The sequence below is a fragment of the Tamandua tetradactyla genome, chromosome 4 (genome assembly GCF_023851605.1).
Source record: "Tamandua tetradactyla isolate mTamTet1 chromosome 4, mTamTet1.pri, whole genome shotgun sequence".
In the NCBI taxonomy this organism is placed as follows: Eukaryota; Metazoa; Chordata; class Mammalia; order Pilosa; family Myrmecophagidae; genus Tamandua; species Tamandua tetradactyla.
This window is the reverse complement of record NC_135330.1, coordinates 9,299,674-9,315,787: the sequence shown is the minus strand read 5'-3', so window position 1 is coordinate 9,315,787 and position 16,114 is coordinate 9,299,674. Positions and strand designations below refer to the sequence as shown.

The 16,114-nt window shown below is 43.2% G+C and overlaps 1 protein-coding gene across 2 annotated transcripts in view; it reads left to right on the top strand.

Annotated features, from left to right (window-relative positions):
• Window positions 1-2,092: 2,092 nt before the first annotated feature.
• Window positions 2,093-16,114, top strand: part of SMG5 (SMG5 nonsense mediated mRNA decay factor) — a 50,811-nt gene continuing 36,789 nt past the window's right edge. The window contains exons 1-7 of one of the 2 annotated variants that reach the window (XM_077156458.1): window positions 2,093-2,286; window positions 5,865-5,963; window positions 6,668-6,791; window positions 7,177-7,333; window positions 13,068-13,157; window positions 14,152-14,241; window positions 14,953-15,031. In XM_077156458.1, the coding sequence (XP_077012573.1) occupies window positions 2,213-2,286; window positions 5,865-5,963; window positions 6,668-6,791; window positions 7,177-7,333; window positions 13,068-13,157; window positions 14,152-14,241; window positions 14,953-15,031 (713 nt within the window). In that variant the 5' untranslated portion in view covers window positions 2,093-2,212. The remainder of the gene's footprint in view (window positions 2,287-5,864; window positions 5,964-6,667; window positions 6,792-7,176; window positions 7,334-13,067; window positions 13,158-14,151; window positions 14,242-14,952; window positions 15,032-16,114) is intronic. The other variant, XM_077156459.1, reaches the window with a different exon arrangement.

Below are 16,114 nucleotides of genomic sequence, written 5' to 3'. Positions count from 1 at the left end.
GAAGAGAGAAATGAGATAAAATAAAGTGTCAGTGTCGAGAGGTTATCCTGCAGGTTATTCTTATGCATTGTATAGATATCCCCTTTTCAGTTTAAGATATATTAGAGAGGCTAGAGGGAAGTGCCTGAAAATGTAGAGCTGTGTTCCAGTAGCCATGTTTCTTGAAGATGATTGTATAATGATATAGCTTTCATAATGTGACTGTGTGATTGTGAAAACCTTGTGTCTGATGCTCCTTTTATCTACGGTATGGACAGATGAATAAAATGTATGGATTAAAAATAACTAAACAGGGGAAACAAATACTAAAGTTAAAAAATATATATATTGGGTAGATGGAAAAACTAGTGGTGAATGAGAGGGAGGGGTAAGGGGTATGGTATACATGAGTCTTTTCTTTCTTTTGGAGTGATGCAAATGTTCTAAAAAATTATCATGGTGATGAATATACAACTATGTGATGACACTGTGAGCCACTGATTGTATACCACGTATGGAATATTTGTATGTTACAAATGTATGTGCTTGTATGTTGTTTTATCAATAAAACTTGGAAAAAAAAAAAAAGAACACCCAGTAGCTCAGTGAATCAGTGACAAAAAGTTTGACATATCTGAAGGTCAGCTAAGAAAAGTGATGAGCATAAGAGCTTCTACGTCAATAACTAAATCTTATCACCAAAGCTGAAACAACAAAATGTGCTTGAGACAACACAGGGTTGAGAAATTTGCTGGTGCCTTCCTCATGAAGATCCAGTGTCATTGCTGACCTGACAGGAATTAATCAAGTGGCCATTACCTAGTTTTTGACCCCTTATAATCCTTCCTTTACCTATTAAAACGCTTAACTCACACCCCCACTTTGAACTGGTTTGGGGACGATTCCTCCAGTTCCTTGCAAAGTGTACTTGCAATAAATCACCTTCACACCGAGAGGTTTGTTTCTCCTTTATAGCACCGGGTCAGGTGGACCCTTTTATGGAAAGAGCTGTGCTTGTGGTATCACAGAAACACCTTGCTGTTTAGGTCTGGTTTAAGGTTAAAAAAGTAATAAGAGGGGGTACAATGGTAGTTTAGTGGTAGAATTCTTGCTGGCCATGCGTGAGACCCAGGTTTGATTCCTGGATCATGCACTATCCCCAAAAACAAACAACCAAACAACAAGCAAAACAAACAAAAATTCCAACAAAAATGGTGCTGCAACAACCGGATACTCACATGGCAATATAATGAAATATTATCCGGCCATACAGCATACAAAAAAATAAAAAGCAATAGGAATCCTAGTTAGATACCAAGTGATCTTTCCAATGTGAGGACCAGAGGCCAGAACGTTAGAGAGCAGACTAGAGAATGACTGTTCATCTTCATGGGACATTATCCCTAAAATCACTGGAACTCTTTGAGAGCAGGGACAGTGTTCAGCTTGCTCATCTCAGCGTCCCCACAACCCAGCACAACCCAGCACAGTGCCTGGATGACAGCAGGTGTTCAATAAATGTTTTCCGGACTGGTGCTAGATACATGTGCAAGCTAGAAAGCTTTGAGAGCGGGAGGTGATGGATTGAGACACTTGTACAAAAGTCATGTTTTCTCGGGTCTTGCTCCTAAGTAGTACTCGATTCTTTCCGAGGAAATGTTCACGTGCGCTTTTTTTTTTTTTTTAAATTATGGGGAAAATGGAGAATTGGAATCGTTCTAACCAGCACTCTGAACAAGGCTCGGCTCATATTGGGGGGGGGGGGGGGGTAAGGATGGGAAGGACGGGCAGAAAGATGAGCCAAACCAAATGAACACAGTAGGACAAGACAAAGCAAGGCTCCTAGGCTGCCTGCCTGCCCAAACTCAGCTGAGCTTCAGCCCTCTCACTGAGTCCACTGTCCGCTGTCTAGCAGCTTTGTCAATAAAGTTTTTCTCAAGGGCTTGGAGTAGCCGGAAAGAGGCCATGATGCCCAGAGTTAGTTCTGGCAACTTCCCGGGAGGGAAAATGAGTTTCGCGAGATTTGGCAGCAGCCGGCCACTGGTCTGCACCTGTGCAGCTGTATCGCGAGATTTGGCAGGCGGAGGAGGAGCTGTCGCGGGCAGCCGCCTCACAGCGATGGCGGCCGAGCAGGGCCGGCAGCGGTGGCGGCTGCGGCCGGAGACGGCAGCGGTGGCGGTAGCGGCGGGTGGTGGGGGCCTGTGACCGGGAGCTGCCCCCGGGCCCGGGCACCATGAGCCAAGGCCCCCCCACAGGGGAGAGCAGCGAGCCCGAAGCAAAGGTCCTCCATACTAAGCGGCTTTACCGGTGAGAGGGGCCGGGGTGTGAGTGCAGCCACCTAGGGAAGAGGGGGACAGCGGGGGCGGGGCCTCCCAGGCGGGCGGGGCCCGGGTGCCGGGCTGGGGAGGGTGCGGGCGAGGGAGGACCGTGCAGTTTTGGAGGGAGCAGGTGAGGCGCGGGACCCGGTAACCCGGAAAGGAGCTGAAAAGGAATTGGGTGGGTGGGAGAGCTGGAGGAAAGCACGTGGAGGAATACTTTCCGCAGGCAGCTTGGGTCGGGCGCCGAGCTTTGCGGAGTTGGGATAAGAGTCTGCGAATTGGGGGCTGGAGAGGTTGGGGAGGTGAGAGTGGAGTCACAGATGGCGAAAAATCCGGAAGAACCCGGTGGGGATTCTTTGTGAATGGATGAACAGGGGAGAGTCCTGAACTAGAGAGAGCCAGGTTTAGGTCCTTGCTTTGACACTCTTTCGTTGTGTGACCTTGGGCCTCAGTTTCCTCGTTCTTAAAAGGAGAGATCTGCATTGGATAAGCTCTGAAGTCTTTCCTGGTTCTAATTTTTGGGAGTTTGCGTAGAGAGACACCGGAAGGCTAGTTGTGTTGAACTGGAACGTCTAAAAGGACTTTGGGTCCAGGATGTTCTTAGGAAGTTGGAGCCCATGTCAGGACACCTGGGAACGGGAATCTTGCCTCTTCCCAGCTTCATGATACATTTTTTTGCCAGGCAGCCTCCATTCCTGGTTTCTGATTTTCACCCTGCCACCCACACTCCTCAAGTCCCATCTTCAGCCCTTGAGTCCTCTGTTGGGAACAGGCCAGTATAAACTCTTCCCACCCTGGATCAAGGATTTTTTGGGTGGAACAGCTGGAACATAGGCCCCAGAACTGGATCAGAAAAGAATGAAACACAAGATCTGGTTGAGTTTTCTGTCTTCTTTTAGGGAGTGGGGGTTGGAGTTTTCATTTAGGTCAGGTTCTGTAGAACAGAAGACTACATTAGGGCCTTGGGCCCTATCTTGTCATGTTGTTTTTTTCCTCTTTGAATAGGCATCTTGCCTGCCCTAACTTTGTTAACCAGAAGGCATGGGGGAGCCTAGGCTGCTCTAAATATAGCAAAATGATCCAATCCAGCTGCCCCTGGGCTCCCACTGTGGGCTGCCCCAAGCAATCCCTGGCGGGTAAGGAGTTGTCGGGGAGTGGCAGGTGTACCTTGTTATGTTGCTGCATGTCAGTGCTGCCTCAGACAGAGTGTGGGCAGTGTCTGCAATATTCCTTAGTTGTCACCAGCTATTGGGGATGGCTCTGGTCATCCTGATCATTCTCAAATCTAGTTCTTTCTCAAGCCACTGCCTTCACAGTACTGACTGACTTAAATGGGTGCTGGCAAGTGTGGGTTTCATGTGTGCACATGGGTATCTCTGCCTATAATTGTGTGTTGTTGGCTTTGAGCAGGGTGGAAATTTGAGGCAGCTCATTTTTTGTTATTTATTTTAGCAAGGGTGATTAGTGGAAGGAAACTGAGGGAGAAGAGTCTGTCTCACCTGTTCAAGATAAATGTGCTGTTAGACTCATGAATCTGTCACTCTGAGCTTTGGTAAATTTGGGGAACTCCCATGACCTAGCTGTTTACAGAAATAAAGTTCTGAAATGTTTTAAGTCCCTCAGAAGAAAAGCCAGCAGGAGAAGGGTTGCTTAGACAGGATAAAGCACCAATTAATAAATTAGGCCAATTGATTTTTTTTTTTACACTTTTTTTTTTGACACAGGCCTGGGAGTGCAGTCATGAGTGAAATACAAGACTGGATTCTGTGCTAAAGGAGATTACAGTTTAGTAGAGGAGTTTATGGTTTGATGGAGAATGGAAACAAAAATGCTGAGCCCTCTCAGGTTTAAGAACTTGCAGTTAGAACTTCATAGAGTAGTGCTTGTTAACCTTTTTTAGATTGAGAATCTGAGCTCTGGAGCTTCTCCATAAATACAAATACCAGCATACCAACACCTGAGATCTATCCTGGCACTGAGGTTAAGAAGCCCTAATCTGGAAACTAACCAGGCATAGAATAAATCACTAATGGCTCCCTCTTGCTGCCTCTGGCATCAAGGTCCAGGCTGGCTAAAAGGGCTTGGCTCCCATCTCTAGGCAGTGAGGTTTGTGGAGAAATGGCTGCTCTCTCAGATTGCTTGTGAGAAGGCCTTGATTACCACCCCACCTATTCAGCTTGGTGCTGGCTGTCACTTCGCTCCATACAGGGCACTCCACCTGAGCCACCACAGGCTGCTAGCTTGCTGTGGCCCACTTTCCCCACCCCAGGAGTACATCTTGGTTTGTTTTGGAAACCATCATTCCCTGCTTTTTTATTGTTGTTGCTTTTGTGTCCACAGCTGTGCCTGATTTACCTATGTTCCTAGCTGCTGCTGGTTGTCCTTCGGGTTTTATCCTTCCAGCAGTGACACCTAGCTCTGGAGCTTCTTGGCCATCCATTAATTTAGTTAGTTTCCTTGGGCTTTTCTTTGCTATGATGACAGACTTACCTCAGTGTCTAGAGTCTCCCCTCAGTCTTATAACAAAAAGGATGGAGACTAACACTTATGGGGCACTTACTTTGTGACAGACACTGTTCTGAGTGATTTATATATATTAACTAATTTAATCCTCATGTGATAGGTGACACTATTTCCATTTCATAGATGGGAGAATGAGGATGTAAGGAAATTATATTTTGCCCAGTACCATATACATAGCTGGTAAGAAGTAGCGTGAGAAGAACCCTGGTAGACTGGTTCTAGGGCCTATACTCTTAACCAGTGAGGAGCATGCTGTTCCTTGAGCATAATCCAGGAGACTGGGTACTGTGAAACAGATGGTCCACCTTATAACTGTGCAGCTTGCAAGCCCCCTCCTTTTTTCATGCTAGGATTTAATACTATAATGCCTTTATGTCAGAGATAATATGCCTTTGCATAATAACCATTCATTCTACCATTATTTATTGGATGTCCACCATGTACCAATGCTATATGTACATTATTTCGTTTAATCACCACAGTCCTCTGAGGTAGCTGCTATTATTATCTCCATTTTTATTGATGTGGTAACTAAAGTTTAAAGTGGTGAGGTAATTTGCTCTAAGTCACAGAGTTCATGAGCCATAGCCAGCGTTGAAATCTTAGATTTCCTCCTGGACTTCACAACCTGTGCTCTTTTCACTGGGAAAGTTTTTTTTCCCATATCACAGTTTCTCTACCTTGACACTATGGATGTTGTGGGCCAAATAGTTCTTTGTTGTAGGGAGGTGCTCTGTGCTTTGTAGGATGTTTAGCAGCACCCTTGACCTCTCTACTCACTAGATGCCAGTAAGCACACCCCACCCAGCTGTGACAGCCAAAGATGTCTCCATCATTGCCAAATGTCCACTGGGTGGGGGAGGCGGATTTGGGGGAGTGGTTTCTGGTAGGGAGACTCTATCTTGCTTTGTATAGAGTTCAGCCTGCAGCCTCTCCTCCTTTCCCCACCCCTAGTTCTGTAGCTTTTCCTCAGTGATCAGTGGCCCTGCATCCTAGGTGTGCCATGTGCATGCTCAAGGACTGTTGGCCTCTATTTCTCTGCAGGGCTGTGGTGGAGGCTGTGCATCGACTTGACCTCATCCTCTGCAACAAAACCGCTTATCAAGAAGTGTTCAAACCAGAGAACATTAGCCTGAGGAACAAGTAAGCTGGAGCCTAAACCACAGATCTTTACTATTTCCCTACACTCTCCACCTGAAACCCTGTCAAATAGAGGCATATGTTCACTCCTAATCTCTTGATCTCCTGGTACCAAAATGTGCTTTAAAGACTGTGCTCTGGGAGAAACAGGACTAATCTATCGTGTTAGAAGTCAGAATACTGGTTATTCCTGGGAACGTCATCACCAGAAGGTGGCTTACGAGGGCTTCTGAGGGCGAGGATTTCGTTCTCTTTCTTGTTCTGGACGCTGACCACTTCAGTGTACTTGCTATGTGTTTATGCTTCAATAAAAAGTTTAAGAATAAAAAAAAAACTCTGTCCTCCATAAAAGAGGAGCCAGGGATCCTTTGTTCCATCTGCAACATCTACGTTTTTGTGCCACAAAAATGGCATTTGAGTTGGGGCAGTTGGCCATACTTCATAATGAAAGGACATAAAGAGTAGATAAAAAGGCAGAGAATAAAGGAGAGAGAAGTACAGGAGAAGGAACTAAGCTTTATTAAAATTGTTATTGCTTTCTGCCTCCTTATTTTGGGACTCTCTCTGCCTTCCTGGACTGCTGGTGCCCTGGGTCATATCATCCCCTGTTGTCTCTTAAGAGGCCCAGAGATTTGTTGGTGGATGCATTGGCAGGTGTCTCCTTGCCCTCAATTCTTTCTATCTCATTCTTCTCCACACCCTCCCAGGCTGCGTGAGCTCTGCGTCAAGCTTATGTTCCTGCACCCGGTAGACTATGGGAGGAAGGCTGAGGAGCTGCTATGGAGAAAGGTATACTATGAAGTTATCCAGCTTATCAAGACTAACAAAAAGGTAAGTGCGGGGGGGGGGGTGGTGGTGCATTCTTAGAGCTTGGGAAGAAACTTGTGTAAAGAGGGGAAGCTAAGAAAGGAAGAGACAGCTAGGAATCTGGGCCCAGAGCACAACTGGAGGTAGGGGAGCCAAGGAGGAGATGGGAGAAAGAAGAGAGGGGCCAGGCATAGTTAGGATTCAAGAAGGAAAGGAGCCTGGACCTGGTGGGCAGAGCAGAGGTAGATTCAGGGGCGTGGAGGTAACTTGTGGGTGAGAGGTAATGTTGGTCAAGTAGGTAAGTTTCTTTTCTCCGTGAGCTGGACAGGACATGGGGGTGGGAACGGTATGAGGAGCGGTACTTTCAGTCTGTTACTTAGCTCGCTGTCTTCTCTTTCCCATTCTCTAGCACATCCACAGCCGAAGCACCTTGGAATGTGCCTATAGGACACACTTGGTCGCTGGTATTGGCTTCTACCAGCATCTCCTTCTCTATATCCAGTCCCATTACCAGCTTGAACTGCAGTGCTGCATTGACTGGACTCACGTCACCGACCCCCTCATAGGTCAGTGAAATCTGAAAAGTGGGCTTGAGGGGCAGATTCACATGCTTCCACCTCTGACCTTATCCCTCAGGGATCAGGTAGCTTGTGACCCACCAGGCAGAGAGGGTTCTAGCAAGACTTCCACAGGATTCATGAAATTCTCATTTATCCAAAAAAGCATATGCTTTTAGGATAAAGATCTTAAGAAAAGAGAGAAATCTCTTTTGATCTGGGCTTGTAAACTGATGCATAGGCGGGGGAGGGCTAGAATGATCTAGAGTACATCTGGTGCTGGAAGATGGTATTAGTAGCATTTCTTTTCTTCCTTAGCTCTTCTCCCAGTTGAATTCAGCCAGCACTGTTTCTTTTGATTTTAGAGATTGTTTCCCAGTGTTTGATGAAAGTGTTGAAACTTGATGAAACGTTGAGAAAATTATGGACATTCTTTCAAAATAGTACAAATCTTTTTTTGATCAGCTGAGGTACTGGCAGCTACAATGCTACCTCCTTTTCTAGTTGAAAATTTTCTCTAATGTTGAGCCACCCTTTAGAACTCTTTTTTTTTTAATTAAAAAAAATTTTTTTTGATATAATGACCTTCTTCAAACCTTTATTTTTAAGAGTTTTTTTTAAATATTTTTTATTGTATAGTATAACATATATACAAAGCAAAGAAATAAAGAAGCAGTAATTTTCAAAACACTCTTCAACAAATGGTTACAGGACAAATCCCAGAGATTGTCATGGGCTACCATACGATCCTCTCATATTTTTCCTTCTAGCTGCTCCAGAATATAGGAAGCTAGAGAGCATAAATACTTTTTTTTTTTAACTTTTTTTATTAATTAAAAAAAAAATTAGCAAAACATTAGACATCATTCCATTCTACATATACAATCAATAATTCTTAATATCATCACATAGTTGCATATTCATCATTTCTTAGTACATTTGCATCGATTTAGAAAAATAAAAAGACAACAGAAAAAGAAATAAAATGATAATAGAGAAAAAAAAACTATACGTACCATATCCCTTACCCCTCGCTTTCATTTACCACTATTTCAAGCTGAATTTATTTTAACATTTGTTCCCCCTATTATTTATTTTTATTCCATATGTTCTACTCTTCTGTTGATATAGTAGCTAAAAAGAGCATCAGACATAAGGTTTTCACATTCACAGAGTCTCATTGTGAAAGCTAATCATCATCAAGAAACATGGCTACTGGAACACAGCACTACATTTTCAGGCAATTCCCTCCAGCCTCTCCACTACATCTTGAACAACAAGGTGATATCTACTTAATGCATAAGAATAACCTCCAGGATAACCTCTTGACTCTGTTTGGAATCTATCAGCCATTGACACTTTGTCTCATTTTACTCTTCCCCCTTTTGGTCGAGAAGGTTCTCTCAATCCCTTGATGTTAATTCTCAGCTCATTCTAGGGTTTTTCTCAGTCCTTTGATGCTGAGTCTCAGCTCATTCTAGGATCTTTGTCCTACGTTGCCAGGAAGGTCCACACCCCTGGGAGTGATGTCCCACGCAGAGAGGGGGAGGGTGGTGAGACTGCTCATCATACTGGCTGAAGAGAGAGGCCACATCTGAGCAACAAAAGAGGCTATCTTGGGGGTGACTCTTAGGCCTAAATTTTAAGTAGACTTGACCTATCCTTTGTGGGGTTAAGTTTCATGTGAACAAACCCCAAGACTGGGGGCTCAGCCTATAGCTTTGGTTGTCCACACTGCTTGTGAGAATATCAAGAATTCAACTTGGGGAAGTTGAATTTCTCCCCACTCTCACCATTCCCTGAAGGGGGCTTGCAAATACTTTTCCAGTCACGGATCAAATCATTCTGGGATTCATCGAGGCATAAATACTTTTTTATCATCACAATTGACTTTTTTTCCTTCTTTTTTTGTGAACAATAACATATATACAGAAAAATCTATAAATTTCAAATCACAGCACCACAATTAGTTGTAGAACATATTTCAGGCTTTGACATGGATTACAATTTCACAATTTTAGGTGTTTACTTCTAGCTACTCTAAAATTCTGGAGACTAAAAGAGATATCAATTTAATGATTCAGCTTCATATTCATTTGTTAAGTCCTATCTTCTATGTATAACTCCACCATCACCTTTGATCTTTCCATACCTCTCTTTGGGGTTGTTTGGGCTATGGCAATTCTAAATTTTTGATATTGGAAGGGTCTGTCACTAATATGGGATAGGGAGATGGGACTGTCTCATGTTCTGGAAAGACTGGGCTAAGTTTCAGGATTTATCTGGACCAGGGACCCATCTGGAGGTTGTCAGTTTCTGGAAAGTTACTCTAGTGCCTGGAACCCTTGTAGAATCTTATATATTGCCCTAGGTGTTCTTTAGAATTGGCTGGAATGGTCCTGGTTGGGGGTTGGCAGGTTATGATAGGTAGCCAAGTCTACCTGAAGCTTGTGTAAGAGCAACCTCCAGAGTAGCCTCTCAACTCTATTTGAACTCTCCCTGCCACTGATACTCTATTAATTATACTTCTCCCCACCCCTTAGAACTCTTTACACTTCTCCCAGTAGCTCTTGCTCTTACACTCCCTTCCCCCTGCCACCCCATATCCCCCACCCTCACCAGAACACATTTTGGATTAGAGATGGAGGTCGCGTTCTTACCACCACCATGGCAGCATTCTTTGCTCAGAAATAGAGCATCCCCATTCGTGGCTGTGAGGTAGCCTACAAAGCAGGGGTTCCACTTCTGGGATCATTGTGCCCTCATGGGGTCTGTGGATAGAATTCAAAGCATCTATTAACTTGAATCAGGAAAACTATATTGCTATCAGTAACTTATAATTGAAGTATTTAAAATTTGGAAATATAAATAACAACAATAGTCTTGTTAGCAGACCTGTTATTTTGTCAGCCATAAAAGTCACTATTTTTATATCACAAAATGTTTAGTAGTGAGATCTTAAAATATATTTTGTCATATCACGTTTGAAATTGCAACAGTTGTTTGATCCTCCACTAGATCTTATTTAATGCATTGATAAGGAAGCACTATGCTACTCTATCAGACATTTTAAAGGTAGGTATGAATTTTTTTCTGTTTTTTATTTCTTTTTCTGAATTGGTGCAAGTGTTCTAAGAAATAATCATCGTGATGAATATGCAACTGTGTGATGATATTGTGAATTACTGATTATATGTAGAACAGAATGATTATATGTTAAGAATGTTTGTGTTTATTGTTATGTGTTTTTTAAAATTAAAAAATTAATTTAAAAAGTGGAAAAGAAAACAGTTCTATAACTATTTCTCAATATGTTTGGTTTCCTTTATAGTTTTATGTGTTTTGTTTTTTTTTTTTTGCATCGGCAAATACCGGGAACTGAGCCCAGGTCCCCAGCGTGGCAGGTCAGAACTCTGCTTGCTGAGCCACCGTGGCCTGCCCCTATGTGTTTTGTTCATTTGAAAACATTACTTATAAGCAGAATATTGGGTGCAGGAATGTTTCAGTGGTAGAGTGCTTACCTTACATGAGTGAGACCTGGGTTCGATTCCTGGACCATGCACCCCACCCCACCCCCCCAAAAAAAATCAAATTATTATTCAGAGATAGTGTCCATAGACTACCGAATGGCTAGAAGTTTCCACAGTCCGAAAAAAAAGGTTAAGAACACTTAATTTCACAGGGTTAATACCCCAGACCACTTTGAACTCCAAACCCCTTTCTTAAAAAAATTTTTTTTATTGAGAAATGTCCACACACAAACATTCCAACCATATTATACAATCAGTGGCTCACAATACTATCACACAGTTGTGTATTCTTCACCATAATTATTTCTAGAACAGTTGTATTGCTCCCGAAAAAGAAATAAGAAGTTAAAAGAACTCATACATCCTATACTCCTTACCCCACCCTCTCATTGACCTCCAGTATTTCAGTCTACCCAATTTTTACCCTTTATTGCCCCCATTATTTATTTATTTAGAAAATACATATATATTTATTCATGTGTCCATTCCCTGGGTAAAAGAAGCATCAGACACAAGGTTTCCATAATCACATGGTCACATTGTAAAATCTGTTACAATTATGCAATCCTCTTCAAGAATCAAGACTACTGGAATGCAATTTAACAGTTTTAGGTACTTCCCTCTAGCCACTCCAATATACCATAAACTAGAAAGGGATATCTGTGTAATGTGTAAGAATAACCTCCAGGATAACCTCTTGACTTTGTCTGTTTCTCTCTTTGCCCTTTTGGTCAAGAAGTCTTTGTCAATCCCATGATGCTGGGTGCTGGCTCATCCCCAGGAGTCCTGTCCCATGTTACAGGGAAATTTACACCCCTGGGAGTCATGTCTCACGTAGCAGGGAGGTCAGTAAGTTCACCTGCCAAGTTGGCTTAGAGAGAGAAGCCATATCTGAGCAACAAAAGAGGTTCTCTGAGGGTGACTCTTAGGCATAATTATCAGTAGACTTAAATTCTCTGCAGGAATAAACTTCACAGGGGTGAGCTCCCAGATTGAGGGCTCAGGCTATCGAATTAATTGTCCACACTGCTTGTGAGAATATCAGAAATTCCCCAGATGGGGAAATTAAATATTTCCTTCTTTCTCCCCAGTCACCCAAAGGGACTTTGCAAAAACTTTTTTATTCCCTGCCCACATTACTCTGGAATGTATTGGGGCATCACACTAACTTGTACAAACCAATAAGATCTCATACCCTATTCAAAATTCCATGTAATTATGGTATTTGAATAAACTGACCATACATGTTAAATTACATAATGTGCTACCTAAAATTTAAATTTTGCACCCAATAAACATCTCTCCCCCCCCAAACCCCTTTTTGGCCTCCTTTCTCCCTGGTTAGTCTTTTTCTTCATTGATGTTTTCTCCATTCCGCCAACTAAGAAGTGTCTCTATAAAAAACTTGAGGGTAGGCTTTTCAGAATAGGTCAGAGGCTGCAAGGTAGAGTGGTTAAGAGGATGTTCTCTGGAGCTTGGTTGCATTTTGAATCCTAGCTCTGCCACTTGCCAGCTGTTTGCTTGATTTTCTGAACCATAAAAGGGGAGTACCTACTCATGGAGTCACTCTGAGGATTAAGTAAGTTAATGTAAAAAACTGGAAAAACTCTTCTAAAGAGCTCAGGTGCTCTGAACTGAAGGACAAGGCTGCTTGCATGAAGAAATGAAAGGCCAGGCATATTTGGGTTTTACACCATCAATCTCCACATATGGCAAGCTCATCTGATTATCTTCATGGACAGGATTTCCAACAGACCTCCTTCCCTCCATGGGCCTCCTCTAGGTAGAAGCCAGGAGCCTTTACCTTGGCCTCATTCAGATTTCTTCTGGGCAAGTTAGTTTCCCATCCTTACTTCAACCTTTTACCTTTATGTGGATAGTTTCTACCCAAGCATTCACAGCTTTCCTGACAATTGAGCGTCGACTCTTCCTTGTTTCTGGCAGCCTTCCCATGGTGACCTTTCATGTGATCTTTCCCAAGGAGCTGTCCTAGGTTGAGGGCCCTAGCTCTCCTCTTCCAGTTCCATCCTGTGAGTGAATCCTGTCTGTGAGCCTCTGTGTCCTTACCTGTGCCTTCTCTGCCCCAGAAGACAGTGTTCGAGGCTGGTCCTGCATTCTCAGTGTCCTACCTCCACCCAGGAAAGGTATTTTTGTCATAGATAGGAGGCAGAGGAATGGGCTCATACATCTCTCTCTCTCTCTTTCTCTCTCAGGATGCAAGAAGCCAGTGTCTGCCTCAGGGAAGGAGATGGATTGGGCACAGATGGCATGCCACCGATGTCTAGTGTACCTGGGGGATTTGTGTAAGAATCTGTACCTTTCATTTTCTCTTTTTTGGGCTACAGATTAAGCCCAAGCTGCTTCATTGTTGGTACTCCTTTCAACACTTCGTCCTGGAGAGCAGAAAGAGTAGTTTTAACTTCTTGATAACTTTTTCCCTTTAGTGTGCTTTTCACTGCCCTTCTGTGAATACAAGATCACTGAATCAGGAGAGTTCAGTGAATATAGGAAGAAGGAAAATAAATATCTTTGAGCTTTGAGACATAAGGGTGATAACTCTGTTTTAGTTATGGGTTAGGAAGGTTTTAATTTGATGTCTTTCTCCTTCTTTGGGGTTTTCTTTTCTCTTCATGGACTCCTAGGTGAATAGGAACTTCAGCAGGAAAAGATTTGGGGGAGACTTACCTGTTTGACAAATGTTTCAAAGAATGGGAAAGTACTCTCTTGCTTTATGGTCCCTGGGTCTCTAGTTTTGATAGGCAAAGGTTCCTCATTAGGCTGCTGCTATGTGGCTGCTAAGTACATTATTTTTTATTGACCTGAGGCTGCTCTCCCTGCCCCTGGCCCACTCCTGAACCCCTCATAGGCAGCACGTGTGCAGAGAGAATCAGCCATTTCACGCTAGACTGACCCAAGTGTCCTTGGACCAGAGTGTCCTTAGTAATGTCTTTCATCTATATTAAGCAGTTGCATTCCAGAACCAAATGTCAGAGGTCTTTCCAAGCAAGTGTATATGCTCCATTCAGAAGAGATAATCAAGAAGAACCTGTTTACCTTACAAACACTAAAATATTCTTTACATTTTGAACCTACCAGCAAGGAAGAGAGAGTTGAACAATTTGCCCATAGTCATGCAGATTTAAGACTGTGCCAGAGGCCCAAGCAACCTGCCTCCTAGCTCAGGTATCTTCTTCCCAGGCTCTTATTACAGCTCCTCAGAGTGTACTCCCAGATGAGGGGAGATTTTTCTGTGACTCAGAATCATTGCTTTTCCCTTCCCTGTCTTCTCTCTTGCAGCACGATATCAGAATGAATTAGCTGGCGTAGACACCGAATTGCTAGCTGAGAGATTTTACTACCAAGCCCTGTCAGTAGCTCCCCAGATTGGTAAGTGAAAGTCCACTGACTCTCCCAACCCAGTAGCATTTTCCAGAGGAAATTCTTGAGATGACAGGCAGGCCATACTCACTTCCTCCTAGTGCCTTCCCACCCTCGGCTCTCTCCTTTTTCACCTTGGTTTATGCATTCTTCCCCTTGAACCACCCTCAGAAGATGGTGGAAGGGAAAGAGAAATGGGAAAGTCTTGAACTAAGGAGGGAGAAAGAAGAGAAAGAAGATAGATGGCTTTCCTATCTCTGAGATTTCTTTAGAAAGTATTGCACTTCCACTACCCCCACAGAAGGCACAGTGTGAGGAGGGATAAGACTGTTGTAGGGAGTGATGGAGAGAAGCATGTAAGGAGAACATGAGAACATGAGTTTCTCTTAGTGAGAAACTAAGCTGGTTAGATAGAGGAATGGGTTCTTTAGAGCTCTTTGGAACCCTGTCACCTTGGAGGAGCCACAGGCAAAGAAATGATAGCATCGTTAATGCCAGTAACCTCTGGCATGCCAGGTGGTAATAGACTAATAGGAAATGAGAATAAATCAGTTAACCCTTCGAGAAATAAGATCAAACTGCTAATCACCTGAGACCCCAGTGTCACCTACAGATCCAGCTGCTCTCCCTGAGAATTCTCTGGTGCTTGGCATGATCAGCCCTAACAGCTTTGAGTGTTGTGGCCTCAGACTGCATGACATCTCTTTTTTTTTTCACCAGGAATGCCCTACAACCAGCTGGGTACCCTTGCAGGCAGCAAGTACTATAATGTGGAAGCCATGTATTGCTACCTGCGCTGGTAAGTAATTGCCACCTCTCCCCAGCTTTGCCTTCGTGTCCATATCATTCCTGCTTTGTTTTCTTACTTCCCTTCCTCCCTTCTTTAGATTCTGGCTGAGATAGATACAGGAATACCAAGATTAAGGGCTCTCCCCGCTCAGTGGGACCCTGACCCAACCCTGCTGCTTTTAACACATGTACATGGATTAGTAGGTACTTGGGAAGCTAAAATAGTTATTCACTATCTTTTGCGAAATACAGGGTTGATATCTTCTTGAAGAAGGAAATTAACTCAATAGGTTTGATAAAATGTTACCAAATTGGCCTCAGACAAGAGTCTCAGAATTCTAGAGCTCTAGTTTTTTAATGATAGACATGACACGGCATGGAGGGTCAGCTTAGCAAGAAGGATGGGTCATTGTTTCCCAGGGTCTGTCCCTCTGCTTTTAATATATGCTGCTACAGCGAGCACTGTTCCTCTGCTTTTAGAATAAAAAAGTTCATCAGAGCACCTGAAGTTGATTAGGTCTGGGGTACTGAGTCACTGTAACCAAATGCACATAAAGCTGATAAATTAACTAGAATGTCATGAATTCAGTTATAGTGAGAGAGAAACTGCTAGGAAAGCTGGAAAACTCATTGTTGTCACCTAATTGGGCCTAAAGTCTACTTGAGACGTCAGTCATTCTCAGAAGTTACTGGTGAGTTGGGCTTCAAAGCAAAAGCAATAGGGTGGTCATATACCTAAATGCTGAATACTAAAGTGGCTTACTTAATTCTTTGTAATTCCATATACAGTGATGTTGGTTCAATTGGTCAAGGAAACCTATTTCCTGTACAAAAAAGTATTTGCTCTTGGGGTGCCCCTTCTTCCCTCAATCAGTGCAGGCTGGTCTCCACTACTGCATTCGTTTTGGTTGGTTGGTTGTTTGTGCACACAGTTTTCCCTGTTATTAACATTTTACTTTATTATGGTACATTTGTTAACAATTGATGAATCAGTATTATCATTATGTTAGGCTAAAGTTTGTTGTTTACATTGGGTTCACTCTTTGTCTTGTACAGTTCTGGTGTTTTTTAATATTTGTTGTGGCAATGTAAA